Source organism: Balaenoptera ricei, chromosome 19, assembly GCF_028023285.1.
Source record: "Balaenoptera ricei isolate mBalRic1 chromosome 19, mBalRic1.hap2, whole genome shotgun sequence".
Classification (NCBI taxonomy): domain Eukaryota; kingdom Metazoa; phylum Chordata; class Mammalia; order Artiodactyla; family Balaenopteridae; genus Balaenoptera; species Balaenoptera ricei.
In genome coordinates, this window is record NC_082657.1 from 12333415 (window position 1) to 12361106 (window position 27692).

General features: G+C 56.2%; 2 protein-coding genes across 2 annotated transcripts; one reads left to right on the plus strand and one right to left on the minus strand.

Annotated features, from left to right (window-relative positions):
• Nucleotides 1-84: 84 nt before the first annotated feature.
• On the minus strand, nt 85-18519 carry BCKDHA (branched chain keto acid dehydrogenase E1 subunit alpha). Its single transcript, XM_059905129.1, has 9 exons — nt 18392-18519; nt 10555-10734; nt 10359-10445; nt 6492-6600; nt 4263-4424; nt 2319-2525; nt 2055-2196; nt 1662-1833; nt 85-605 (listed from the first exon to the last, which is right to left on the minus strand). Exons 1-9 carry the CDS (start codon nt 18497-18499, stop codon nt 435-437), a joined length of 1338 nt encoding a protein of 445 aa, XP_059761112.1. The 5' UTR covers nt 18500-18519; the 3' UTR covers nt 85-434.
• Nucleotides 18520-18883: 364 nt separating this feature from the next.
• EXOSC5 (exosome component 5) lies at nt 18884-26882 on the plus strand. Its single transcript, XM_059904972.1, has 6 exons — nt 18884-19152; nt 22579-22692; nt 23425-23546; nt 24562-24702; nt 25693-25782; nt 26478-26882. The coding sequence occupies exons 1-6, from the start codon at nt 19005-19007 to the stop codon at nt 26568-26570; spliced, it is 708 nt and encodes a 235-aa protein (XP_059760955.1). The 5' UTR covers nt 18884-19004; the 3' UTR covers nt 26571-26882.
• The last annotated feature ends 810 nt before the right edge of the window (nt 26883-27692 follow it).

The following is a 27692-nucleotide window of genomic DNA, read 5'->3' on the forward strand; positions in this document are numbered from 1 at the left end:
AACTGGAGAAGCAGGGGTGGTCCCAAACCACTCATGCTGGCCTCTCCTCCCACATCCCAAACTCCAGGAAACAGAAACCAGAGGTAGCATGGAGCCAAATGCGGAGACATAGTTTATTCACTACCTGCTGACCCCCTCTCACTCTGAATAAGTTCCGCAGGCTGACCTGCCTCGTCCACCCCCAGGCCTGAGGGGCTTCCGGTCCTGCAGGTGCCCTTGCCCAGCCCCTGGCAGAAGACCCTGTAACTAAAGGCGAAGAAGGGGCTGACCAAGGCCCCACTGATGTAACAGCCTGGAGGAGCAGGAGCCGCCCCAAGTACTGCCCTGGCCCGAGTACGTTGGAGGGAGCTGTCAGGGGAAGGCGGTAGCATCCTGCCCGTCGCCTCTGCCCCTCAGAGGCAGAGCTGAGGAAGGTGGGGACGGGGCAAGTAGCCTCACTTCTCGAAGTGATCCAGGGGGTAGTGTTCCCCATAGGTCTGGAGGTGACGGGCCAAAGACTCCTGCTGCTTGCGGAGCTGGGTAGGCATCTCCTGATACACATCTGAGAAGAGCAGGTTGGGGCTGGGCTTCAGCTTCCGCTCGGCCTGCTCAAAGGCCTCCATCACCTGGGGGACAAGCGGCAGTGGGCAGGCAGCCGACCTCTCACCCAGGAACCTGCTTCCTACCTGTGGGATCCTGGCGAGGGGTTAAGCCCCCTGAGCCTCAAGTTCCCACGTGGACAACGGAAATAATCATCGTAATAGTGGTGACGGGCTTCCCTGGTGGCGCAGTGGTTAAGAATCCGCCTGCCAATGCGGGGGACACAGGTTCGAGCCCTGGTCCGGGAAGATCCCACGTGCCGCGGAGCAACAAAGCCCGTGCGCCACAACTACTGAGCCTGTGTGCCACAACTACTGAAGCCCACGCGCCTAGAGCCCGTGCTCCACGACAAAGAGAAGCCACCGCAATGAGAAGCCCACACACCACAACTAAGAGTAGCCCCCGCTCGCTGCAACTAGAGAAACACCGCACGCAGCAACGAAGACCCAGCGCAGCCAAAAATAAATAAATTTAACAAATTTTAAAAAAAAGAAAGAAAAAAAAATAGTGGTGACAACTAATGTCCCAAATCCCAGCATCTCCATCCTTAGCAGAACCAGGCACTACACTAAGAGTATGGAATTGATTCAGCCTCTCAGCAGCCCTAAGAAGCAGGCAGCTCAGAGGTGAGGAAACCGAGGCACAGCGAAGAGAAGGGACGTGCCCACGATGACGTGGTCGGGGCAGAGCCAGGAAGCACATGCTGCCCGACACCAGGGTCTGCCCCTGCCCACTGGGCCGCAGTGCTTCTGGTGTCTGATGACCAGGGCCGAGGAGGGCAGTGCACACACTCTGGAGGACACTTACACCCCATCTGGGTCAGATGCAAACCCTCAGACAAGCTTCTGAGGTGGGTACCCCAGTATCCCTCTCCAGAGGCGAAGGAGCTGAGGGCAGAACACGGCTGAGGTGCACGTGTCCTGGCATCATGACATTAGAGACGTCACCAGGGTTACCCCCGAGACTGCCAGTTCAATGGCCCCCAAGCCCCAGCCTCCCCATCCTTCCAGGGTTCTCTGTGACACACCATCCCGGAACACGACCCCTGGGGTGGTTTCCAACAGAGGGCGGCCCTTCCTCACCTTCTTGCGGGACTGCTTCCTCCAGGCCTTCTCCTGCTCGTCGCCCCACCAGCCACAGCTCTGCAGGTAGTGCCTCAGCCGGGAGATGGGGTGGTCCTGCTTGTCCCAGTAATTGACCTCATCCACTGAGCGGTACGCCGAGCTGTCGTCACTGGTGCTGTGGTGCCCGATCCTACCAGCGGGAGGGGGACCCAGGGTCAGGCTGGCGGCCCTCAGGTGAAGGTCAGGAAGGAAGTGGTGGACTAGGGGAGAAGGCAGGAGATGGAATAAAGGCCGGAAGGGGCTACGCGGTACAGGGCAGTGGGGTCGTGCCGCGGGGACGGTGATCAATGTGGGGGAGGTGCTGAGGGCAGCAGCGGTCGAGGCTGGGGGCCGACGGGGGGCGGCAGGCACCTGTAGGTCATGGCCTCAATGAGGAAGGGCTGGTTCTCTGCCACGGCCCGCCGCCGGGCCTCCTTGGTGGCGTTGTACACAGCAAACACATCATTGCCGTCCACGCGGATGGACAGGATGCCGTATCCCGGGCCTCGAGCCGCTGTAGGGACAGGGAGGCAGGTCAGGCCCCAGGGCTCAGGTGGGACAGGAGCAGGGAGTGGGGAGAGAGGGGAGGAAGGAGAGGGCGCAGGCAGGGCGGGGAGCAACCACCAGGGCCCGTACCGATGCCATCCCCGCGGTACTGCTCGGAGGTGGGCGTGGAGATGGCGTAGCCGTTGTTCCGGCAGAAGAAGATGATGGGGCACTCGAGGGTGGCGGCGAAGTTGAAGCCGGCGTGGGCGTCCCCCTCACTGGCCGCGCCCTCTCCGAAGTAACAGATGACGACCCTGTTGGCGTTGGCCCGCTTGGCCGCGTAGGCTGCCCCCACCGCTGCAGGAGCAGAGACACGCGTCTCCCTGCACTCGTGCCCTCCCCGCGTCCACACCCTCGCACCCCAGCCGGGGCTCCGGCCCTCAGGCTAGCTGTTGCCAGGCTCTGAGGGGAAAGAAAACACCAGAGCCGCCCCTCCCGCTCCCCCAGGAGCTGCCCCGCCCACAGTCTCCTCCCCTCGGCTGACGGCAGCTCCGTCCTTCCAACTGCTCAGGCCACAAACTTCAGCATCTTTGACTCCTGACTTTCTGCCACGCCCCCATGCCCGCTCAACCTTCAAAACGGAGCCAGAATCTGACCGCTTCTCCCCAGCCCTTAACCCCTCCCTGGCTGTCCCGGCCCCACCTCTGGCCCCAGCAGCCTCCTCCCCTGTCCCCTGCTCCTCCCACCCAGCCTGTTACCCTCGGGGCAGCAGCCGAGCCGGCAGGTGGTTCTGCAGCGACTCCTCCCCCTCCCCCAGCTCGGGTCCACGCTGGGTCAAAGTGTCTTCAAAAGGCGACAGCCTGAGACCCCACCTGTGCGCACCCCTCCCTCCACACCTGCCCCACTGGCTCCTCCTGGCACCTCAGACACATCATCGAGCAGGCACCCGCCTCCAGATCCCGAGTGGCTCCCTCTCTCACCTCCTTCTGGTCTGTACTGTCACCTGGGGACACCTGTCCCCACCTTCCCCCGTCAAGAACCGCTCCCTCTCAGCTTTACTTTTCCCTGCGGGTCTTATCACCCCTGACATACTCCATGTGTTACTTCATCCTGTTTACTGTCCGTCTCTCCCACCAGTGGCAGCACCAGGAAGGCTGAGGTGTTTGCTGCCTCTGTTCAATGCACCTAGAATGGCACCCAGCACACAGCACGGACTCCGCACGCTGGCCAACTGAGTGACTTAACTGGTCACCCAAATGGAAGATGAGGGCCAGGCCCCACCTTATGGAAAGCCTACGAAATGGAAATCAGTGAAAATGCTGCCTCCTCCCAGAAAGCTGCCCTGTCCGCCTCCCACCTCAGACACAAACCGCTCCTGTTCCCAAATAGAACACACCGGGCGAACGTGCCCAGGGCCCTCTGACGTGCCAGGCACTCTGCTAAGCCCTGTACACATCAGCTCATGTGTCTGCCCTGGAGCAGACTGACCCTCGACCGAGTGCAGGCTCCACAGGGCGGGGGGCGGGGGGTTGTCCACACCCTGTTTTTGCACTGTGTGGCCGCAGCCCTGCCCCTGGCGGGTCTGCTTCACAAGCAGTCACCTTTAACAGAAGCCACACCGACTGCGCTAAGCATCGTGGGCTTGCGGAGTAAGCTTTAGGGCAGTCACTCAGGACAGAGGCAGGGCAGGGCCGGGGTGGAGAACCCAGGCTCTGGAGCCACATGGTCCACGATTTGAGTGCCTACTCTCCTTGCTACCTGCCGGGTGACCTTTAGTAAGGAAGCTGGCATACGCTCAGTCCCACGCAGCTGGCTGTGCCGGTGAATGGACACAGCGGGGGGCACAAGCGTGGGAAACTGAGAGCGTGATTGTGCCTGCTCAAGCCTGCTGAATGGGGCAGAGACACCACTAGAGCCCTCCTACGAGGGTCCCAGACAAGAGGGGTCTTGTAAGTCTAGAGCCCAGACCAGCGCTAGGACCGTGACGCCACCAGGAAGCCCCCGGAAGGGATGGAGGAGGCTAGGGCCCGAGCAGGGTACGAGCAGGGTAACGACGTCAGACTGTGTGTGCGGGCCCGGGGCGTGCATCCTCACCCTGAGGGATCTGCGTGGCCAGTGGAGAGGAGATGGTGACGAAATGGCGCTCCCTGCAGCCATAGTGGACGGGCATCTGGCGCCCCTTGCCCAGGTCGCTCACGTTGCCGTAGCACTGGGCCATGAACAGTTCCAGGGGGTAGTTCCGGTACATGAGCACACCTGGTGCAGGAGAAGGCAGGGTTACCGTGGCGGGTGGTGGGCGGGACAGGTCAACCCTGTGAGGGCCCCTGGGCCAGGCCCTTCCTGCCCGGGACCTGTTCCGCTGACTGTACTACAGCAGGGAAGGCGCGTTCGGATGCTTATAGGGACCAGGCGGGTGCAGGAAGCAGGGGGGCAGAGCAGAAAGCACAGCCTGCCTCAAGACGGAGGCTGCTGTTCAAACCACCTAACCTCTGCCCAGGGAGGCCAGATGGTCCAGTTTTTCAAAAGGAGCAATCCAGCTTGCTTTTTTTTGGGGCGGGGGGGGCGCTAGGGGAGAGGAGGGGAAGCTACCTGATTTTTAAGCATTTCCACTAATTCATCTACTTAAAAACAAAATCACCATATGAACCAAATAAAAGTACGGGCCGCGCTCACGACCTGTGGACTAGAGGAAATATTCAAACCTGCTCATGGCAGTAAAATCCTTTCTTCAAACAAAACCCCGGTGGACGCCCACCTCGTCATCAAAGGCGCCACAAGGTCGCACCTCTGTGACCCAAGCTTCGCACCACCTGGCTCGCACAGCTGGTGGGGCTGGCGGGGGTTCCTTGCGGCCGCTCCAGTGGGAGGTGGGCAGGGGCCTCCACTCTGCTGCGAGGGGGACCGACACAGGCTCCAGGGTTTCCAGCACTGGGGACAGCTCAGTGAGCGCTACGGTTCTCAGTGCCCTTGTTCTCCCCACTTCACAGGAGACACAGAGTGACACGGGGAAGTAGCTGCCCAGTCAGGACTGGGACAAGCGGGGCCTGCCTTTCCTCCTTGCCCCGCACAGGCGCCCTCGGCAGCGGCCTGGGTGCAGGGCCTTCCATGACCCTTGGTACAGGACGGCTCACTCCTGCAGAGGCGGCCGGGGCCCAAACAGCCCCCGTGTGCAGAGCCCAGCGGCCGCCCGTAACTCCAGGACCCTCGCTCCAGGCCCTGCTTGGAGCCCTCCCCAGAGAGATCCCCTCAGCAGAAACAGTGCGAAGCACTTAGCAAATGTGGCAGGGGCCTGGCTTGCGGCCCAGTGCCCGGGCAAATCTAATGATGCGGAACCACGGACAGTATCGCAGGGCGTCTGTTCCCCTGGAGCATGTGGGGTGGGGGGCCTGGTGCAGCGGAGACAGTAGATAGTCCGAGAGCAGACTGGAAGGCTGTGCTGGTCCAGGGAGCGCGCGGGCACCCAGCCCGGCCAGGCCACACCTGCCCACTGAAGAGCTGCCCCCGGGTGAGAGGCCTTGGTCACGACATCGCCTCCGACTCCGAGTGCTTACCCCACGCCAGGCCCTGTGCTGAGGGCTTTGTGTCATCTGCCCTGTGAAACCCCTCAACAACCGTCTTGGGAGGGTTCACCGTCTCCCACTGTAGATGAGGAAACTGAGGCAAGGAGCAGTTAAGCAACCTGCCCAAGATCGTGCAGCGCCTGAGAGGAGGGGTCAGATCTGGCTCCCCTCCTGGGCCCCATGCCAACAACTGCTCTGGAACCCCAGCCTCAGCCCCCCGGGCTCACTCCTGCACCCCGTCTCTCCTTAACACTCATCCGTTTTCTTCATGCCTAGTCGCCGCTCCTTCCATCCTCTCCCTCGTTCACTCAGAAGTTAGCGGCTCCCAGGCTGGAACCCGCCCGCCCGTCTGCGTGAAGGACACGGCACCTGGGAAGAGGCCAGCTCGGCCTGACCTCACTGCAGGCTCCCGGCAGCCCCGCAGCGCAAGGGGTTGCCATCCCATCCTAATCTCTATTTCAAAGATGAGAAAACTGAGGCTCGGAGAACGGAAGTGACTCGCCCCAAATCGAACAGCTGGTCACCGGCAGGGCATGGAATGGTCAGGAGCACAGGCTCTTAACTACAACACTGCCGGGCCTCCGCGGAGGGGAAGCCCCCTGAGGCCTCCCTGGCGAGGTGCCGCTCCCAGAAGAGCACGCTGGTAACTAACGTGGGCCTCGCCTTCACAGCAGGAGGGACTGGGCCTGACCTGTCTCGATGGGGACCACAGACCCAGGTCCCTGGCACCTGCGCCACAGGGCCGGGCCACGGGCAGACGTACCTGCCTCCCGGTACTGGCCAAACACCAGGTCCGTGTTGTCCAGGGCCGCTGCACTCCCCACGTGCGTCCCCTCCTCACCATAGTTGGTCATGTAGAAGGATATCCGGCCCTGGGGGTGGAGGAGGGCCCAGAGGGCCGGGTTCAGTTAGACTGGGCGATGACAGAGAAACATCCAAACACTGACCAACTTCTGATTACTCTGTGATTCAACAGATGCTTCCTGAAGGCCGGCTCTGGGCCAGGCCACGCTGGCGTTCCTGCCTTCACAGAGGAACCGCCAGGCTGGTTAGAGCCAGGGTGATGGGGCTGCGTGATGGGGGCTGAAGGGGTACCCGCCCCACTGTGGAGGGGCATCGAGGAGCAAGGCCTACGCTGAACAAAGGTAGGGAGGGTGGAGGTTTCCAGGCAGAGAGAACAAGAAAGGCCATGAGGTCAAAAGGGCTGGGACATAAAGTGGGAGGGGTGGAGAACGACGAGGAGGGAGAGAGAGGCAGGGCCCAGGTGGCGCAGGGAATGACGTATCCGGACTTTACCCTGAGGACGATGGTAACCTGCCAACAGTTCTCAGGGGAGAGATGTTTTAAAAATGTCTCCCAGGCTACCACGTGGGAACGGATGGAGAAGACAGGAATGAGCGCCAAGCGCCAGGTGGGAGGGGGCGCGGCCTGGCCTGGTGGTGGCAGGCGGCAGGGAGAGGATGGCTGAGAGTCTTGAGAAGCAGAGTGAGCGGTGCAGGGAGCGGCAGCCCCTGTTGGTTCGCTGCACCGGTGCCCAGGGCAACTCCATTCTCCTGAGCCCCCTAATCCCAGAGCCTGGAAAAATATGTTCCCAGCCTCCCTTACAGTCAGAAGCGACCACAGGACACAAGTTCCAGCCAGAGAATTAAGTGGAAATCTGCTTTTGCTTTCTTGATAAAAGAGATCACTGCAGCTGTTGCCACCCCTTCCCTCCAGGTTTGCACACAGCCATGAAGCCTGGACCTGTGGCAGCCATCTTGTGACCGTGAGGCAACAAGCACAGGGCGGAAGCCAAGTCGGCCACGACGGTGAAGCAGAAAGGGAGGAAGTCTGGGTTCCTGATGGTGGTGCTGAGCAGCAGAATGGATTTCTAACTAAATACCTAAGGGCAGAGTGAATGAGAGGGGAAAGTGATAGTGAGGGGGTGGGAGGGGACAGGGAGTACCAGTAGGTCTCCAGTTTGGGCAAATGGGTGGACGGCGGTACCGTCACTGAGAAATGGCCTAAGGGCGGAAGAGGAGCAGGTCCGGGGGGTGGGGAAGGTGCTGAGGTCAAGTCTGGACGGGCTGAATTTGGTGAGGGACACCCAGGGTGAGAAGCCAAGTAGATCGGGGGCTAAGAGGTAAAGTCTGGCTGGAGATCCGGGAGCCCTGGCACAGAGGTGGAGGTAAGCAGGACTGGATGTAAGGTAAAAATGGAGCCAACCGGGTCAGCAGCCACAGGACGCCCTGTGCCCAGGCCTCATGTGTGCCGCAGGGGCCTCCTGTCGCAGTGGGGGAGCCAGATGAACACCACCTTCTTCCAAGTGGGGAGCCAATTAAAAGCGATGAGTGGGGCCGATGCTGGGTGCTGAGGGCCTGGCAGGGCTGTCGAGGTTGGTGTGGGGAGGAGCCTGAGAGGGGGGCCCCCTGAGGAGACGGGACCTGGGCTAGTGGCAGAGGTCCCTGGTTGCCTACCCGGTATCAGATCCCTCTTCCTCTTTGCTAACAGATCTCATTCCACCACAGACAGCACCTGCCCAGACTAAAAGACTACTTTCTCAGTCTCCCTTGCAGCTGGGAGTGACCGATGAAACGTGTGATGTTATTTGGTGGGACTGCCTGGAAAGTTCTATAAATGTGGGTGTGGGGAGATAGCTGGGCGGTGCCACGTTTGACCTTCCACCTTCCTTCTACCTCCTGCCTGGAACGAGACATGATGGAGGAGGCTCCAGCAGCCATTTGGTTTATGAGGGGCCCTGGAGGCTAGAAGCCAGTGCTGGGTGTCCAATGACATCGTGGTGCCACCATACCAGCCCCGACCACCTATTTTCACATTTCTTTCATGCAAGACAAAAAAACCTATTAATCTGTTTAAACTACTGCTTTTATTTCTGTTGGGATGGGGGGCTGCTGGGATAACCCTAGCTAAGGAAGGCTGAAACCTGATGGCTGAGCTGATCTTACTGAGGGTTCCCTGTGTCAGCCAATGGGCAAGGGGCTTGACATGCCGGGTCTCACAGAATTCCCACCCCCACCCGGTGGGGTGGGGCGGGGTGGGTTCTCTTGTTATTTCTATGTTTTAATACACTAAAGAAACCGAGGCAAAGACAAGAAAAATCACCTGCCTGAAGTCACATCTGTGACTGGACCCACGTCCGTCGGGTTCCAAAGCCCCCGTCTGCGCAGCCAACCCAGGGGTCAGGAAGGAGCCCAGGCATGTCAGAGAGGGTGGGAGGGGTGGCCTGGCACTGAGGCCACGCAGAGGGGAGCAGACGGCCGAGGCCACAGTGAGTGGGAGGCAGGCTGGACAGGAAGGGCAGGGGTTGATGCCGTGGATGGGAGGAGCCAAGGGAAGCTTCTGGGCTGGGCGGAGAACCCACACACAGTGCTCCTGTGAGCAAGAGAACCAGGGAGCTGGCTGCCCGCCTGATCTGCTCGGAACTGTCCTCCGTGGGCCTCGCGCTTTCAGTCCACAGTCGGGTCACAGGGGGGTCACCTGGGGGCCTGATACAAGTGCAGATTCCCAAGCCCATCCCCACTCCTGAGGACGAGCCTGCCCAGCGTTCTTCCCGCTTTTCTAACAGGAACCCCAGGCTCCTGCTCTGTCTCCGCAGCCTGGGAGGGGCGGACTCCAGGCCTCTGCTCCCTCGGTTCCTGGGGATCGGCACGTGGCCCCGGCTTGGCCGGTCAATCACATGGGCTGGCTCAAGGAGGGGTCTGTGACCAAAGCCTGGCCAATAAGCATCAGCTCTGGGCCTTTTGCTGGAACATTAGGGACCAGACATTCTCTTTCCACTGCTAAACAGAAAGGATAATAATTGCAAGGCTGGTATCCATGACAAATGCCAGTTTCACTGTTCCTAAGGCCATTACGGAGGCCACCATCAATCCTCACAGCAACCCCATACAGTAGCTAGAGACGAGAACACTGAAGCACTGAGAGGCTAAGCAACTCCCCCAGGGCCACAAAGCTAGAGAGTGACAGAATGCGGACCCTAACTGCAGTCTCGCTCCAGAGCCCGTACCCGGAACCCTTTCTCTGCCACCTCTCCGTGAATCTGGAGCTTCCAGAGACCACCGCAGCTTGAGAATGAAGGAAGCCAAGGCAAAGGAGAGTAGAAAAGACACTCAGAGAGAGAAACAGGTCTGAAAACATGTTCTGAGCCCCCTGGGTCCAGCTGTGCCTGGAACAGGGCCTTATGGACTTGCAGTCAGTCGAGTCAACCAATTCCCTCTTTGCTGACACTGCTTTGCCTGGGTCTCTGTCGGCTGACGCTCGAGCGCCGCACCGCAGCACACTGGACACGCGCGCTCCCGGAAGCACCGAGAGCCGCCCTGTTTCTCAGGACTGTGAGTGCCCGAGAGGAAGGGGAGTCCAGTCTTCTCCTGCCTGCCCTCTCCCAGCACAGCTAAGCCCCCAGCCCGGCGTACAGTAGGCTTTCCGTGATCTGGTCCACCCTTCTGCCCTCGGGCAGGACCCTCCCACCCTCTTCCTCCAGAGCCCCAGCAGAACCCCAAGAGCTCTAAGCACCTCAAGACAAGGATCTCCATTCCACTCCCTCCTCCTTGGGAGCTGTCTTGTGGCCCAAACACAGGTAGGGGGACCTCAGGTAGTCCCATGCCCCTCTCCCCAGCCCGTCCCCACGCACCTGTCTCTGGGACTCATAGAGGATACGGTCCATGGTGTTGAGTAGCGTCATGGTCTTGTAGAACTTGAGCACCTTCTCCTGGGGCAGCTGCAGATGGAGGCACAGACAGATGTGGGCCAGGTGGGACCAGAGGGGAGGAGACGGGCAAGGGGCCTGGGCATGGAGGCACGGGGTCGGGGCGGAAGCGGCCTCTCACGTGGGGATCCTCGCTGGGGTTGATGATCTGGCCCTGCCGGTCCATGACGCGGTAGATGGGGATCCCAGAGATGACGTTGGGCTGGATGAACTCTAGCCTGTCTATAAACTCCGCTGAGGCCCCCGGGAACTGGGGCTTGTCATCCAGGGACGAGAAGTGCTGCTGCTGCCTCTGCGGGTGCTGGGGAGAGAAGGCGGGGGGGGGGGGGGGGGGGGGAGACACCCATGTCAGGAGCAGCAGAGCTTCTGCAGGCTCAACCCCGCAGCGGCAGGCAGCACGGCCTGGTGATTAAGCCGCCACAGCCGCGGTGGACTCTGGGGCCTGATGCACAGGGTCTGAATCCCGGCTCCGCCACCTTCCCAATGTGTCACACATTGGGCAAGTTCCTACAACTGCTTTGTGTCTCAGCTCCTCAGCTGTAAAACTGGGGTGAAAAAATCATAATATCTATCACACAGGGTTGCTGTAAAGATTAAATAATCTAATAAAGTGGCAGGCAGCTCAAGAACCAGTAGTTATTATTATCAGAGGCCCAAAGTCCTCACCCTGGCATTTCAAGGCCTCTCCAGGGCTGACCACCGCTACCCCGTCCTCTCCGTCTCCCACGGCTACCACAGACACACACACACCCCTGCACAGCGACCTCCAGTCAGCCAGAAGGGCTCTTTACTGACCCCTCTACCCACAAGGAGGCCACCCAGCTTAGAGCTTATGTCTGTGAGCCCTTAAGAGTCAGCCTGCCAAGTTCAAATCCCTTGCTGAGTGACCATGGGAACGGGACTTGCCCTCTTCAGATCTCCCCTTTCTCAACCTGTAAAATGGAGAACACCTCATGGAAACACTGCGCGGCTCAAACAAAATCACGTGTATAAAATGGCAAGCAGAGTACTTGTACGTATAGTAAAGGCTCAAAGATGCTGATTATCGTTTCTACCACCACATCTCTTGCTCTCTTCTCTGTACTAAAGGCCTCTTTCCCCATCACCTGGCAAACTGCTCCACACACTTTACCACCCTCTCCACTCCAGTTCAGGAGCCCAGACTGACTCATTCAACAAATATTTGAGCACCTGCTTCGTTCCACGGCCTGTGCTGGGTTCTGGGCACCTAAGAGAGGCAAGACACCTACCTGTCCCTGCCGCCCAGCAAGGAAGATAGAGCCTCAACAAGTAACACCGAGCGGATGAGGGTGATGCGTATTCTCCCAGGAGAAGCCATGGGGCGAGAGCAGAGTGGAAAGAGGGTAAGGTTCCCCTGAGGAAGTGATATGAGAGCTGGGACCTGAAGGATATCTAGGAGTCAGGGAAAGAGCATTTGAAGCTGGGGTAACAGGACACGCAAAAGGCAAAAAGTGAGCAATGGCACGTCCCTTGTGGAACTGGGAAGGAGTCCCGTGGGAAGCATCACACACACCCCCACCCCGGCTGAGAGGAGGCCTGTTGGGGAAAGCCCGGGAGAAGCCTACATGTGCACCAGGAAGGGAACCAATTCCATTTCTCAGCACTGGAGCTAGAATGCCTTGAACTAGTCTCAGCATTGCAACAGCGCCCCTATATTAAGCCTTTGCCGGGTACCAGGCTGAGGTCCGCACGCAGAACCCTCACTGAGTCCTCAGAGCACATCCGTGAGGCAGAGAGTATGTACTGTTGCCCTTCAGACGAGGAAACCCAGGTTCAGGGAGGTAATATAACCTCCCTGCACCAGGCCCCAGGGCTAAAACAAATAAGTCAGGACTGGGCTTCAAACCTGGGCAGGGCTGACATCCAGACCCCTAAACCCAGGCCCCCAACCCCGGCTGCCACTGCTGGCCCACTTTGCACACGTCTGCATCTTTACTTTCCACCGGCCGCCAGGTTCCTCTCAGCTCAGTAACTGCGGCTTCACTTCCAATAGGCGCTGAAGAAGAATGTCTGGGCTTGTCATGAGCTGGATCCCACACATGGGTGCTCAAATGTGTTCCCCGCCCTCACTCCTTCAATTGCGGCAAAGAGGCCGTCCCAGGTTCCAGCAGGGGAATGTGAACATGTGTGCGTTTATCTGCATTTATGATTGTGAGGATATAAAGGAAATTATACTCCCAACGGCAGGGCGGGTCCAGGCCTGACAACAGCACGGCAGCGGCCCAACTCTCGCAGACCGTGCTTCCGCCTTCGGAGCGCTCACGCGGCCGGACCCTTCCATTCACCTAGAGGATCCATTCCTCTCATGTGTATCTCCCACACACATCACAAGCTCCAGGGAGGCAAGGAGCATGTCCACATCGGTTTACAGAGCACACACTTCAACAGGCAATTACTGACCGAACGGATGAATGAGCAGTTAAGTTCACTGGCTTAGAAGCAGACTGACCTGGGTTCCAATTTCTCAGCTCACTGCACAGCCCTCTGCAAAACACTGTGTCTCTGAATTTCCTTATCTGCGAAAAGGCTGCAGAGGGCTGCTGCAAAGAGTTCCTAAGGCACACAAAGGGTTCAGCAAAGGCACAGGACACGTTACATGCTCAAAAATTGGTAAAAGAGGAAAAAAACCAAAATCTAGGGTCAGGAAATGGGAAAAAGGAAATTGGCTGTCACCCTGGGAAGATGGGGAAAAGAGGAGTTGGGGAGAAGGGCTGACTGCATCTCAAGACTGTATTGTAATTCCAGACCGAGGCCCCAGCGGACACTCCAGAGAGAGACTGAGACACAGGGGAGATGCCATCTGGGGACGGGCTCTAGGACGGGAGGCCAGGGGCCAGGAGGACAGGGTCACGGGGCTCCGAACAAACCCTGGTGTCAGGGCAGGACTGTCTGCCTCCAGAGGCTGGAGAGCTACGGTCAGGGTACCTTGATGCCCCCTGTACCCTGGAGTTGGGCTTTGGCCGTGCCCCCTCTTCCTGGGCCTGCAGAGATGAAGGTGGTACCTACCCCACGGTTACTGTGTTGATTCCTTGAGCTACCAAAGGGCTCGGCACAGAGCCTGGCCCTGAGGAAATGCTCCATAATGTGAGTGGGTGCTAAAATGCCTGCAGAGGAAGTATGCGTCTCCACCCATTTTTCCTTCTTTTTGGTGGGGGAGTGGGTTTGTCCTGGTGGCAGTGACCTACAATGGCAGAAGCTGCACAGATTTACACAAAGCCTTGAAGCCACGCTCTCTCCTACCACACAGGACACAGACACCTGTTCTGGAAGGCCAAGGTCTGCCCCACAGGACTGGGGTGGCCCCTCCTCGAGCCACTCCCTATGGGGCCACAGTTAATTAAGGGCAGGGACTCGGAGTTGACTGCTGCCTTCGGGAGTGTAATTACGCTCCCAGAGTCTCAGTTTCCGCATGTGTAAACCGAGGGCGGTGTGAGCATCTATCTCACAGATGGTCCTGAGGACTTTTTTTTTTTTTTTTTTACAGTGTTTGTTTTTTTTTTTAATTTATTTATTTATTTTTGGCTGCATTTATTTATTTATTTATTTATTTCGTTGCTGTGCGCGGGCTTTTTCTAGTTGCGGCCAATGGGGGCCACTTGTTGCAGTGTGCAGGCTTCTCATTGCGGTGGCTTCTCTTGCTGCGGAGCACGGGCTCTAGGCGTGCAGGCTTCAGTAGCTGTGGCATGAGGGCTCAGTAGTTGTGGCTCGCGGGCTCTAGAGTGCAGGCTCAGTAGTTGTGGCGCACGGGCTTAGCTGCTCCGCGGCATGTGGGATCTTCCCGGACCAGGGCTTGAGCCTGTGTCCCCTGCATTGGCAGGCGGACTCTCAACCACTGCGCCACCAGGGAAGCCCGGTCCTGAGGATTTAAAGAGCCCGTGTGTACAGTGCTCAGCCCAGTGCCTGACACGTAACAAACACTCGATAAATATGACTAGCTAACAAGTGTACTTGATGACCGTAGTGGTCAAACAAGTAATCATTGAATATTTGCTCCAAGTCAGGCCCTGAACTGAGGGCTGGGGACAACGGGGAGAGACGGATGACAGACACTGAACACACAAGTTACAGTCAGGGAGGGGCGATGTCAGAGGAGGCAGGATCGCGGAGAGGTTAGTTACCACACAGGCAGGGTAGGATGAGGGCTGGAGAGCCAAGCGGCCTGTGTTTGAATCCTGGCTCTGTCCCTTTCCAGCCACGTCACCTTGGGTAGGAGACTGTCTCCCTCAACCCGTGTCCCCTTGTGGAAATAAGAATTTCTATTTCACTGGCTGGTGGTGAGGCGGGTATAAAGCACCTGCCGTAGCTCGAGGAGGAAGCCTTTCACTAGCTGCATCACATGCAGCAGGAGGAAAAGCTTCCTGGAGAAGGGGGAGCGAAGCCGAGGCCTGAGGGACGAGCAGGGGTGAGCCAGGCAAAGGCTGGGGGGAGAACACGTCAGTCCTTGGGAAGGACAAAGGCTCTGAGGCTAGAGACCACCTGGCTGCAGCACGTTAACCACGGCACTTAACTACGTGCCTCGGCGCCACACCAGGCACCTGCTGTGTGATGCCTGTGTCTCACTGAACCTGCACGGCACCCAGGTGAAGCAGGCGCCATGACCACACCTCCGTACCACACAGGTGGCCCTGAGGCACAGCGGGCTTAGGTGACTCGTCCATGACCAGGGAGATCACGAGCAGTGATGTCAGCACATGAAGCCAGGCAGCCTGCCCACTACAGGGAAGCTGGAGAGAAGAGCGGGGTCCAGCCAGGGAAGGCTGTGTGGATGGTGCCGGTTAACCGAGTCCTCTGAAGCTAGGACAGCTGAGGCCAGCCAAGCCTGCTCTCTCTCTGGAGTCTCAGGCGCTCTGCCTCAAACAGTGCAAAGCTGACCTTGGCTTTACTTCCAGCTCAGGAATGTCAGTGGCCTCATCAGCGGCCTCCCCTTCCAGGGGGATCTGGCTGGGGAGGCCAGGGAAGTGTGGAGATGGATCAGGCTTTCTCTGGCCTCGGGGACCTGGGGGCTTTAGCAGCACTAAGCTCCCCCAGCCACTGAAGATGGGAAGCATCCTTTCCCTGCATCAGTCAAGGCCACAGCAGATTCACTGTTCCTGGAGGAAAACAGCAGCCCCCATTTCTTGAGCCCTTACCGAGCACATGGATATATGTGTAAGTGCTTCCTAAGAACTGTTTCCTTTAACCCTCACCGCATCTCTGAGGGAGGTACTGCTATTGCCCCTGTTTTACACATTGAGACTGGTCACGGGGTCAGGAAAGCTTCTCTGAGGAAGTGAGCTCTCAGCCTGACACCTGAAGGACCATATCCCTACAAAGGCCTCCGGGTGGGAGGAGCTCATCCAAGGAAAGGGGGAAATGGCCAGTGGGGCTGAAGAGCAGTGAAGGGAGGGCATGATGGGGGCTGAGGTCGGCTCTTCCCACCCCCTCTTCCCACCCGCCCCAGGCAGAGGCTGATGATACACACCAGGTCTGGACTAAGCAGGATGTTGCAAGACCTGAACCGAAGCCCTACCCCTTCTCCTCCTGGCAGCCTGGTACTGTGGAAAGAGACTGGGCTTTGGAGTCCAGAGCTCCAAGTTCAGACCTCACCTCTCTGAGCTTCAGTCTCCTCCCCTGTAATAGAAGAAAACTACCAGTACATACCTTGCAGTATGGCAGTATGAAAGACAATAACGGTGTCAGATGGCACTATAAATGATAAAGTGCTTCATTAAGACACTAGCCAAGGACTTGCCTGGTGGTGCAGTGGTTAAGAATCCGCCTGCCAATGCAGGGGACACGGGTTTGAGCCCTGGTCCGGGAAGATCCCACATGCCGCGAAGCAACTAAGCCCGTGCACCACAACTACTGAGCCTGCGCTCTAGAGCCCACGTGCCACAACTACTGAGCCCACGAGCCACAACTACTGAAGCCCTCGCGCCTAGAGACCGTGCTCCGCAGCAAGAGAAGCCACCGCAATGAGAAGCCCGTGCACCGCAATAAAGAGTAGCCCCCGCTCAACGCAATTAGAAAAAGCCCAAGGCAGCCATAAATAAATAAATAAATTTATTTTAAAAAAATTAAATGAGAAATTCAGTTCCTCTGTCATGCTAAGCCACATTTCAGGTGCTCAGTAGCCACGTGTGGCTAGTGGCTACTGCACTGGACAACACAGACATAGAACACTCCTATCATTATAACAAGTTCTAGATCAGGCTCAAAAATCTTTGACTAAATGCTACTACGCCTTCCCTCCCCTCAAAAAAAAAAAAATTCCTTTTTAAATCTTAAGAAAAAAACAAATACTTAAAAGTGGAGAAGAAAAAACAGGGACTCTAAAAATATATAAGCAAAACGCAGGGACTCTGAAAGACCTCCTGCTCCCCCCAATCCAACCCGCCAAAAAAAAAAAAAAAAAAAAGGAGGAGAACTAGGCGGGAAGGGCAGCAAGGAGACTGAGCCAGGAAGGAAGCAGATTTAATCAGTCATGAATGACCCTTCCCTACTCCTGCCCCAGTACAGCCCACCCCCACCGCGCAGGCCCAACCAATGGGCTCTAGGGAGCTCAGCTGTGGGGAATCTGACTGCTCCAAAAAAAAAAACAAAAAACTGACGGAGAACAGCCCAAAGGCAGGGGCTCTACCACCTCCATCTTGCTCCAGCAGCCCTTCGGAAATTACCTGATTCAACTCCCTTCCTAGATGTCCCCACACCTCACTCCCAGCCCATCTTCTTGCCCCCGTTTCTCTCCCTAGCTAGAGCTTCTTCCCAGATTCCATCTTCCCTTCCCCATGGTTTGGGCATCAGATAGTCAGGCCCAACCCCACAAGATCTTGATAGATTTCCGGCCAAGGCCCTCACCAATCCAGACCCTCTCAAGGTCACCTCCTTTCTTCTCCCCCATCTCGGAGGCCAGTTTCTGTCCCTTCCCTCCACCCTCACTTTCAACAGCGGCCGACATTCCGATTGCACCAGGTCCTGTTCTTAGCACTTTACACATTTAATTTACACAACCCTATGATGTGGCCATTGTTAGCATTTTACAGAGGGGGAAATTAGGTCCAGAGAGGAGCAGTCCCTTGCCCAGAGCTACAGAGCTGGAAAGTGGCAGATTAGGGACATGGCGCCACATGGTCTAGCTCCTGAGCCCATCTTCTTAACCATGACTCTCTTATATGCGAAATCTTAGTTCACAGCTTTTCTCAGCCCCAGCCTCGCTCCTAAATAACGGCTCCTAACTAGATTTCTGCTGTGTGAGCTAGCAATTAGCAGCATCAACCTAACACTCTTGACAAGAAACAAGGCATTTCTCAAGTGTTTCTAAGAAATGTGGGCTAAGTGCTCTGTCTGGACCTCTCTCCCCCCGCCCCCGATCCCACTCACTCATTAATTCAACAAATATTTATTGACCATCTTCTCTGTACAGTCACCAAAACCGACAAGGCATTCTATCAGGGGGCACAGGATCAAACGACTTTTTTACGCAATTCATTTTAAAATCAGAGTTGGAGCAAAGGGCACCATAAAAGCCCCTGATGGGAAACCTCATCTCTCTTTTCTCCTCCTTGAAGTGGGGGGTTGTCTTTACCGAGAAGAAAGTCTGTCCCTTACAAAGGCAGTTTTCGCCAACCCCTGAGAGGAAAGGTCACACCTTCCCCCCACCCCCACCCCCGTGTCCTCCAAGCGGCCTCCCCTGGGGAACGGCGGCAACTAATAAGAAACTCCCTCGCTCTCTCCAAGTTGTCTCTCTCCCTCAGGGTTACAAAGGAGCTGCCTGGCTTTTCTCCTCCTAAGGAACTGGAAGTTCTTCCTTTGGGTGTCCTCTCCAAGTGGTTCTTCCAGCCCTTGTCCCTCTGTAACAGCCCTTCCTCCACTCCCTACAGGGAACCCCCCACTCTGAAGACAGCGTAAACATCCCTATACCTCCTTGGAGAAAACTCCCTGGTGTCCCAGGTACTCACTGATCTAGCCAGCCCACGAGCCCCTGGCTGCCGCAGGAGCAGGAGGCCAACCCGGCCCAAGCCTCGACTTGACCCCCAAACCCTCGCCGCGGCAGCCACCACCGCCATCTTGGCTAACAATCCCTCGCCGATCCGCCCCTCTCCTCGGCGAGCTTAGGGCTGCCCTTTCATAAGCCTGACGCAAATGCCAGGATCACCCTGCCAAGAAACCACCTGCTACTAGTCCTGCGGTGTCTAGGACACATATGTAGGTGAATAAAACAATCTAGCTTCCCCAAAATTACTCTGACCGCCTCATCGCAGTCGTTCCTGTAACAGGCAAAGAAGAGGGCAACCTGACCAGAGCCTCAGGGTTTCAGGGCCCGGGGACCTCGGGTAAGACATGTCAAGGCCTTCCCTCTCTTCTCTTCTGTCCAATGGCTTTCCTGGACTTTCGAGGCGGGAGTGGGAGGGACCAAATTGTTAGTAAACGCGGAGCCACGTGCGGGCACCGATCCTGGAGACCCCACCCCCGACCCCGGGTCGGCGCGTGCGCACTAGGTACGCAGTCTCTACGCAAGCGGGCGCTTCTGGGCGGAAGCGACAATCCCGGCTGCACGTGGGCTCCGGGGCGATGGAGGGGACGATGCAGACTGAGACGAAGATCAGCGCTGAGTCTGGAAGAGAGTCTGGCCCTCGGGGCCCCAGTTGTAGCCTCCGGCACTTTGCCTGCGAACAGAATTTGTTGTCCCGGCCCGATGGCTCTGCCTCTTTCCTGCAAGGTAGGAACTCACCCAGGTCGTATTCGTTTTAGGGCGCGGTTACAGTGTACTGTGCTAGCTGGTAAATATTCCTCCTGGACTGGTGCAGTTCTTGCCGGGGTGGGTACTACTGCATACGTCAGTAGACATATACCTCTCCCTCCAGACTAACCGGGAGAAGATATTTCCACTTTGGTAAGTACTCAGAATGAGAGAGGGGCAGATCTCCTCTTAAGAACGAATACTCCAGAATAGGGGAAATCTCCTTACCCGGGTGTCTCCCTTGACTAGGTTCCTCCCCCGCCTCCCACACACGCATCTTGCGTCCATACATCCCAGGGTGAGGCAAACCCCTTTGTTCGCATAAATACCCGGTAGACTGGCAAATCACCACTAGCGGTTTAATTACTCCCTGGACCCGTGGCAGATCTTCTACCGAAGTAGATACTTATCAGATTGAGGGTGATGTCCCCAGCCCCACCCCCACGCATTGGGTAAATATCCCTTTGACTGGGATACACAACTCTTCCTATATCCCTAAGATTGTGGCAGGTCTTACCTATTAGGTAAATATCCCCTTCCCCTAGTTAAATAATTCTCAGACTAGACTCACCTCCCTGACCCCGGGAAATATTCCTCTGGAGACAGGCCTAAAGATCACCCCCATAAATGCTTCAGGCCCTGCCTTAGGGCATTACCTCAGACCCAGGTACAGAACCTGCTTTCATTCATTCCTTCATTGAACACATGTATTTTTGCTAGCACTGAGAATACATGGATAAAACATTTTTTTAAATCCCTGCCCTAATGGAGTTTACATTTTAGTCAAAGAGACAGACAAAAGATAACTAAGTAAAATATATAGTAAAATGCTGTGGAGAAAAACATAGTAGGGAAGAGGACTAGGGTGTACTAGAGAGGGTTGCAGTCTTAATTAGGATGGTAAGGAAAGGCCTCACTGAGATGGTACCTTTTGAATAAAAACCTAAAGGTAAGGGAGCAAACCCTAAAGAGATCAAGAGGAAAGCTTACCAAGCATTGGGAACCACAGGGGTAAAGGCCCTGAGGCCAAAACTTGCCTGGTGAGTAATAGTCAGGGGACAAGTGTGGCTGCAGCAGAGACAGGAGGCGGGAGGGAGGTAAAGAGGCCTGCCCGTCACATAAGGCCTAGTGATTGAGAATGGAGTCGTGTGACATGATCTGAATATATATTAACAGAATCTGTCTGGCTGCACTGTTGAGGTTAGAGCGGGAAAGGGGGAGGCGAGGGTGGCTCAGACCAGAGTGGAAGCAGTGCAGGTGGTGAGATTCTGAAGGTAAAACCGACAGATTTTGCAGATGGTTTGGTTTGGGAATATGAAAAAAAGAGTCAGGGATAACGCGAGAGTTTTTTTCCCAGATCAGCTGTGCTGGGAGAAGATGAGTTCAGTTTGGAACATTAAATTTACAATGCCTAGTAGACATCCCTGTGGCAATGTGGACTGGGCAGTAGGACATACAAGTCTGGAATTTGGAATCCTTCGGCTATAAATGGTATTTCAAGCTACCGATTGGCAAATGGTATTTCAAGCTACCGATTGGATGGGATCTCCAAGAAAATTAGTATAGATGGAGAAGAGAGGCAGTCCCAGGACTAAGCCCTGGGTCTTCTAGCTTGTGCAGAGCTAGGAAGAGACACTGAGAAGGAGCAGCTAGTAAGGTAGGAGAAAAACCAAGAGAGGGCGGTGACCTGGAGCCCAGAGAAGAACGTGTTTGAGCTGTAAGGGCCAACCAGCTGCATTAGTCCTCCTGCAGAGGCTGCATCACGTGAGGATGGGCTAGACCTGTGGGTTGACAACTTGGACGTATGTCATTGGTGGCGCAGTCAAGAGCTGTTCTGGTGGAGGGATGGGATCAAGGAGGAAAAGAAAGAGTCAGTGAGTGGAGACAGCTCTATAGGAGCTTTGCTGTAAGAGGATCAGATAAATGGGGCAGGGGTTAGATGGGTGTGGGGTCCAGAGGGGAGGGACTCTTGTGCTCACGTGAACCACAGACAGCTCATCTGGAGTAACAGGAAGGAAGGCCCCAGTGTGGATCTAGTTCTACTTGGATAATTTCCCCCTTCGGGTACATTCTCCTGGAGCCAAGAGAATCCCCTCCCTTGTGTGGCAGCTCCTCCTCCCCAACTCCAGGGAAAAAAAGGCCTCTACCCGGGACCTCCCCAAGGCTTAGCTCTCTGGCTAAATGCAGATGCCTGGAGTTTCTTAGAGCTTAAGAAATACTGAGCCCCTTTTGTGTTCTAAAACCCCAAAGCCCAGGACCCTGGAGCAGGGTCCTTTGCGGACCTTCAAAAGTGTGTCCCACATGCTTCTGGCCTCAGAATCTCTGATGAGGTTAAGAATGCAAAGCCTCAGAACCTACCTGCTCCAACTAAGGCTGGCCCTCTACATTTTTGAATTAATTGCTGTGGTGATTCTGATTGCAGGCCAGTGTTTTGAAGCTTTGCTGGAGCTCCGTTTCTTCCCACTGCAGGTTGCAGGCCCAGCTACACAGTAGAATGGCCTGTGGAGCTCTGAGGCTGCTGGTGCCTGAGCCCCAACCCCCAGCAATGGAATTAGGCTCTCTGGGGGAGGGACTTGGGTATCAGTATCTTTTAAAGCTACGCAGTGAGTCCGTTGTGCAGCCAGGGTTGAGAACCACTGCGTCATTAGTGGTTATTTTTAACTGGAATAGAGTAGAAGATATCAGAGTATATCAAAGCAATAACAGTAAGAGTTGTTTTTGAGGCTTTTGTTCCATTTACATGCACACAGATTTGGTTGAGTTTTAGGTCCTGCTCTAAAATGTATTTCTCATTGGGAGTTAGGGTCAGAAAAGTTTGCAGGCTGCTGTTGAGGTCCAGTCTCCTCATTCTGCAGATGGTGGAACTAAAGCCCAGAGAAGGGAGCAAAATCAGCTGAGGTTACAGAGCCAGGAGGAAATAAGCAGGTCAGGACCCACCCCCAGATATTTATCTCTTTCTCAGGTGTCCTGACTGCTGCAGAGTTTGGGGATGTGAGCCTGAGGGAAGAGAGCTGGGCTAAGGGAAGCTTTGGATGGAGAAGTTGGGACCAGCAGCAGTAAGAGGGAGAAAGTTTAGCTCTCAGGAAGAACTTCCCATTAAAGTTTATAATAATAGCTGAAGTCTTTTGGGCACTCAGCCCTTACAGGCAGAGTCCTAAGTGGTTTTCTTTTTATCTCATGTAATCCTCACAACTGTGAGGGAGGTACTGTAGTTGTCCCCATTTTACAGATGAGGAAGTGGAGGCAGAGAAATGAATCAAGTGCTCAAAGAATCACTACCAACAACTGGTGGGCCACAGTGAGGCCTGTGGGCCACCTGGCTCAGGGCCCACAATGTTAAGTGCCAGGCGTTGGGCCCCAGAGGCAGGGAAGATTTGGGTGAGGCCTCCCGTGCTGTCTCCCCAGGGGATACCTCCGTCCTGGCAGGCGTGTACGGGCCAGCAGAGGTGAAAGTCAGCAAAGAGATCTTCAACAAGGCCACACTGGAGGTGACCCTGAGGCCGAAGATCGGTCTGCCTGGTAATTGGGCCTCTCGCCCGGTGTCTCCCTCACTGCTTTTCCTGGTCTCCACTCTCCCCTCCCTCCTCTCATCACCCCTCAGCTATTTCTTTCTTTTCTTTCTTTCTTTATTTTGGCTGTGCTGGGTCTTAGCTGCGGCATACGAGCTCTTAGTTGCGTCATGCATGCGGGAACTAGTTCCCCGACCAGGGATCGAACCTGGGCCCCCTGCATTGGGTGCGTGGAATCTTACCCACTGGGCCACGAGGGAAGTCCCTTGCCCTCAGCTATTTCTGTCTCTTTCTCCAACTCTTTGTTTCTGAGTCTCTGTTTCTGTCATTTTTCTCTCTTTCTCCCTCTCTCCATCTTTACTTTCCCCTCCTCTTTCCTGGCTCCATCTCTCCTCCTTTCCATTAACCTGTTTTTCCGCTCTTTTACTCTGTCCCCCTCACTCCCCAGGGCTGGGCCCACTGGGATGGGGGTGGACAGCAGCACTGGACACGGGAGCTCAGAGGTTCTCCTCCCCGGGAGGCTCCCTTGGTGGGTGCTGGAAGTGGCAGGGGTCGGGTGGGTGGCAGTCAGGCCCTCCCTCCTTCCCAGTGGGACTCCTCTGTCATCCATTCAGGGTCTTCCAGTAACCCAGACTGGCACTGCAGGCCCTTTTCCAGAGGGTTTGGGTGGGGCATATGGAGGAAGGTGAGCCAGATGGAAGGGAAGAGCCTGACAACCCCACCCCACCCCTGATTTCCCCAGGCGTAGCGGAGAAGAGCCGGGAGCGGCTGATCAGAAACACGTGTGAAGCGGTGGTGCTGGGAGCTCTGCACCCCCGCACCTCCATAACCGTGGTGCTGCAGGTCGTCAGCGATGCTGGCTCTGTATCCTTTCCCCCAGGCCACCTCCTCCAGGAAGTCCTCCAGAATCCAAAGCCTGTGCCAGTGACCTCAGCTCTGACCCAGAGCTTGGATTTGAGGCTCAACACTGGGGGAGCCCTGAGCAGGTAGAACCTTAGGTTCAGCAGCTCAGCCTTGAAAGATCGCTGTGGTCTGGGTGCGAAAGGTAGAGGCCAAGGACCAGAAACGGGCATTTCTAGACGGCTTTGCAGGTGCATGGCCCTGCATTGGGCAGACACTTCACAGATGAGGGAAAAGGAGGACTATTGCGAACCCATTTCACAGAGGGGAGGCAATGGAGGGTCAGTGGCAGAGGTGGGACTGACTGATTGTGAAGCTGGGCCCTGGGGAGGAAAGACTTGAGGAAACTGAGGTGGGGCCAGCTGTCTGACTCAGGCCTGTGCTCACCTTGTACTGTGCCAGGGCCACACCTCTCCCCTGGACTGTGGGCTCCCTGGGGACACCGACCCCTCCCTCTGTCACCCTGCCTGTCTATCGCCTGGTAGCACTGCATGCTCTAGATACCCCAGCTCCAGGCCTGGCTCTGCCACTGCCTACTTGTGTGATCTTGGAAGGCTTCTGCCCTCCGTTTCCCTGAAGGTGCGTATCTGTTGAATATCATTATGATCCCTGCTTGAGGCTCAGAGGGAATACGTAACTTGCTCAAGGTCACACAGCTTAGAGGTGGCAAATTCAGGTCTGGAACCCAAGGATACTTGATCCCAGAACTACTCTGCCTTTCTGTGATCAATTAGTGATGTCTGCTGCAGGCACTGGCAGGGTGAATGGAGGCATGGATGTGTTCTGCTGACCAGCCCTCCAGTAGAAACTCTTAACCTGGGAATTCCCCGGCGGTCCAGTGGTTAGGACTCTGCTCTCTCACTGCTGAGGGCCTGGGTTCAATCCCTGGTTGGGGAAATAAGATCCCACAAGCTTCACAGCACGGCCAAAAAAAAGGAAGAAAAAAAAGAAACTCTTAACCACTGCCTGTGGCACTCAGCTCCTGGCCTGTTGCCTGAATGCCACCTGTATGGCACTGGTGGACGCAGGTGTGCCCATGCGGGCCCTCTTCTGTGGGGTCACCTGTGCTCTGGACTCTGATGGGACCCTCCTGCTGGACCCCACAGCCAAGCAAGAAAAGGTAGGTATGAAGGGTAGTGTGGTAAAAGGCCTTGGGCAGACACTCTTCTTCTCCTCTAGGCCTCACTTCTCCAAAACAGTTGGCTTGTACCACCTCATTCTCAGCTGGCAAGCTCTGCCCTGTTCATCTGGGCAAGTGCTAGAAACCCAGCTCTAACCTGCTGAAGCAAAAAGGGAATTGATTTTAAGAGGTTCAAAAACAAAAGCAAAGGAGGAAAGAGTTTTTTCTTCACTGGCTCAAGGTCACAGTGTGCTAGGGTTCTGGTTATTCCCAGTTATCTGCTCAGGACTGTACGGTCACATCCAGTCGGGAAAGCAGAAGCCCCTTGGGGGATTTCAGACAGAGAGAATTTAATGCAGGGAACTGGTTATAACCATATTGGAAGAGCTGAAGGAGCAGAAGAGAAGAAGAGAGGACACCCAGAGATTAGAAGCCGGAAGCCAGCTCCTGCTCTGTGCTGGTGGAGACACTGGTGCAGTCAGATCTAGATGCACACAGACGGTCTGGCTTTGCCCTGGCTGCTGAAGTCCAGAACCCACCCCATCTCCATGCCTCCTGTGGCAGGTGATAGACCCCAAACTCCTGCTGCAATGAGGACCAGGATGCTCTCTCCTCCCTCCCAGTCTCCCACCAGATTCCTGGTAGAACCTAACGGGCAGGGGAATCTGGGAAATACAGTTTGCTGGCTTCCAGCCCCAGGGGTACAGAGCACTGCAGGGAGATGGGAGGCACCGGGGAGTGACCGGCACTGGGGCTGCCGCCCCTGTGGCGCAGGATGCTGTGCTCTGAAGCCCCGTGTCAGGACCATGTGGTGGAATGTGGCATGGGGAGCGATTACTCAAGGAAGCAGGAAGAGGTGGTATGTAGACCAAAAAAAAAAAAATACACTTGATAAACGTGAGTGAAAAGCAAGCCCCCTCTTTGGGACCAGCTGAGATTGTGTCTGAGGAGAGAGTTCCAGGTCCCCCACCTTGTACCCCTCATCCCTAGGAGGCTCGGGCAGTCCTGACCTTTGCACTTGACAGCGTGGAACGGAAGCTGCTGATGTCCACCACCAAGGGGCTCTACTCTGATGCTGAGGTACCAGTGTGCAATTGGGGGTGAATGCCAGATCCTTCCCACCCACCTGACACGAGGTCCTGTCCCAGTCCTAAGAAGCTTAAGGAGGGCCCCGTCCTTGCATCCCTTCTGTAAATAGGAGTTTTCAAACTTTGTAGCCATAGAAACCTTTGTGGGAATTTTAAAGGGAAGACCTATTTATGAGAAGAGGGGCACAGGTTGAAATCAAGAGATGGGGGCACCTGGAGGCCTCCCAGCTTCCAGCTCAGAGCTGTGCACCCCGGAACTCGGGGTGTCTGAAAAACAGAGTTTGGCACCTGTTGGGCCAAATGGTCTCCAAGAATATTTCCCACCTGGCCCTCCTGTGAATCCAGGTATACATGGCAGGAAAGATTTGGGGTCTCAGGTTCCATGGCTTTTAAGACTATTTGGAGTCACAGGACCTGTGGCTCTAAAATTCCAATCTGGCCCCGGAGCTCAACAAGGTTGGGGTCACGTCCAGGGGTCAGGATGCCTGATGCCATTGGTCTGAGGGCCTGGAGCTGCTGGAACCTGACCCCTGAGGCCTTCCCCTTGAAGGAGCCCATGAAGTGGGGAAGAAGGAAATGCACAGGGAGTAATCCCCGCTCCACCTGCCTCCCCTTGGGGGGCGGGGCCCGTCAGGCCGTGTGGGTGCAGGCCTGGGCCCGCAGCACTGAGCCCCTCTCCCTTCCCAGCTCCAGCAGTGCCTGGCCGCAGCCCAGGCTGCTTCCCAGCACGTCTTCCGCTTCTACCGGGAATCTCTGCAGAGGCGTTACTCCAAGAGCTGAGGCACGCCGGGGCAAGCTGCCCCTCCCACCACCTCCAGCGTCAAATAAACTGGTAGCCCAGCCCTGCTGAGAAAGTGGCTATAGCCAGCCCCTGGGCCCGGGGGGCACAGACCCCACCCCACCCCAGGAAAGCACTAGTAGGATGGTGCATTTATTGACTGAATCTACTCATTTTAACAGCCCGGTGAAGTGGGACTGCTGTTAGAGTGTGCAGGCCCTGCTGGGTGCTGAGGCCTCAGCAGTGAATGAGACCCACGTCCCAGGTTCGAGGAGCAGTGAAGTGATGGGCAAATAAAATTGGTGTTTTTTGGATGGTGGATGCTATTTAAAAACAAACAGGGAAGACGGGTTTAGGTGAGTCGGGAGGAGGGCAGATTTAATACATCAGTCGGGGACACCTCCGTGGAGAGGGGAACGTCTGAGGGAAGCCCAGGAGGAGGCCAGGGATGAACTCAGGGACTCATGGACATGTGGGGGAGGACCCCCTGGCAGAGGTTCAAGGACCAGCAAGGTGGCCAGTGTGGCTGGAGCAGAGTGACTAAGGGGAGAGTAAGGAGATGGTCGGGGAGGCAGTGGGCTTTGTGGGCCTCAGAGGGGAATCTGGCTCTGAATGCTGCTTTTACCCACCCAACAACCCTGTGAGGTGTGGCTGTTGTTACAGTCTCTGTTTTAAGGTAAGGAAACAAGGGACTTCCCTGGTGGCGCAGTGGTTACGAATCCGCCTGCCAGTGCAGGGGACATGGGTTCGAGCCCTGGTCCGGGAAGATCCCACATGCCAAGGAGCACTTAAGCCCGTTCACCACAACTACTGAACCTGTGCTCTAGAGCCCTCAAGCCACAACTACTGAGCCCACGTGCCACAGCTGCTGAGCCCACGCGCTTAGAGCCCGTGCTCCACAACAAGAGTAGCCCCCGCTCGCCGCAACTAGAGAGAGCCTGCGTACAGTAACAAAGACCCAACGCAGCCAAAAAAATAAAATTCAAGAAAGAATAAGGTAAGGGAACAAGCTCAGAAGCCAGTTAACCACCAGAGGTCACCAGCTTGTTAAGTGGTGGAGCACGGGTCCCACTCAAGACTCCAGACCCAGGGACTTCCCTGGCTGTCCAGCAGTTAAGACTCCA

Excerpts from the sequence above, each read along its gene's own strand:
- BCKDHA (XM_059905129.1), bottom strand. The coding sequence starts at position 18,499 with ATGGCGGTGGTGGCTGCCGCGGCGAGGGTTTGGGGGTCAAGTCGAGGC. Across the intron at positions 10,735-18,391 it reads CTCGTGGGCTGGCTAGATCA|CACCCGCAGAGGCAGCAGCA; the intron begins GTGAGTACCTGG and ends TTCTCTCCCCAG. Across the intron at positions 606-1,661 it reads GGAAGCAGTCCCGCAAGAAG|GTGATGGAGGCCTTTGAGCA; the intron begins GTGAGGAAGGGC and ends CTTGTCCCCCAG.
- EXOSC5 (XM_059904972.1), top strand. The coding sequence starts at position 19,005 with ATGGAGGGGACGATGCAGACTGAGACGAAGATCAGCGCTGAGTCTGGA. Across the intron at positions 19,153-22,578 it reads CTCTGCCTCTTTCCTGCAAG|GGGATACCTCCGTCCTGGCA; the intron begins GTAGGAACTCAC and ends CTGTCTCCCCAG. Across the intron at positions 22,693-23,424 it reads GCCGAAGATCGGTCTGCCTG|GCGTAGCGGAGAAGAGCCGG; the intron begins GTAATTGGGCCT and ends TGATTTCCCCAG.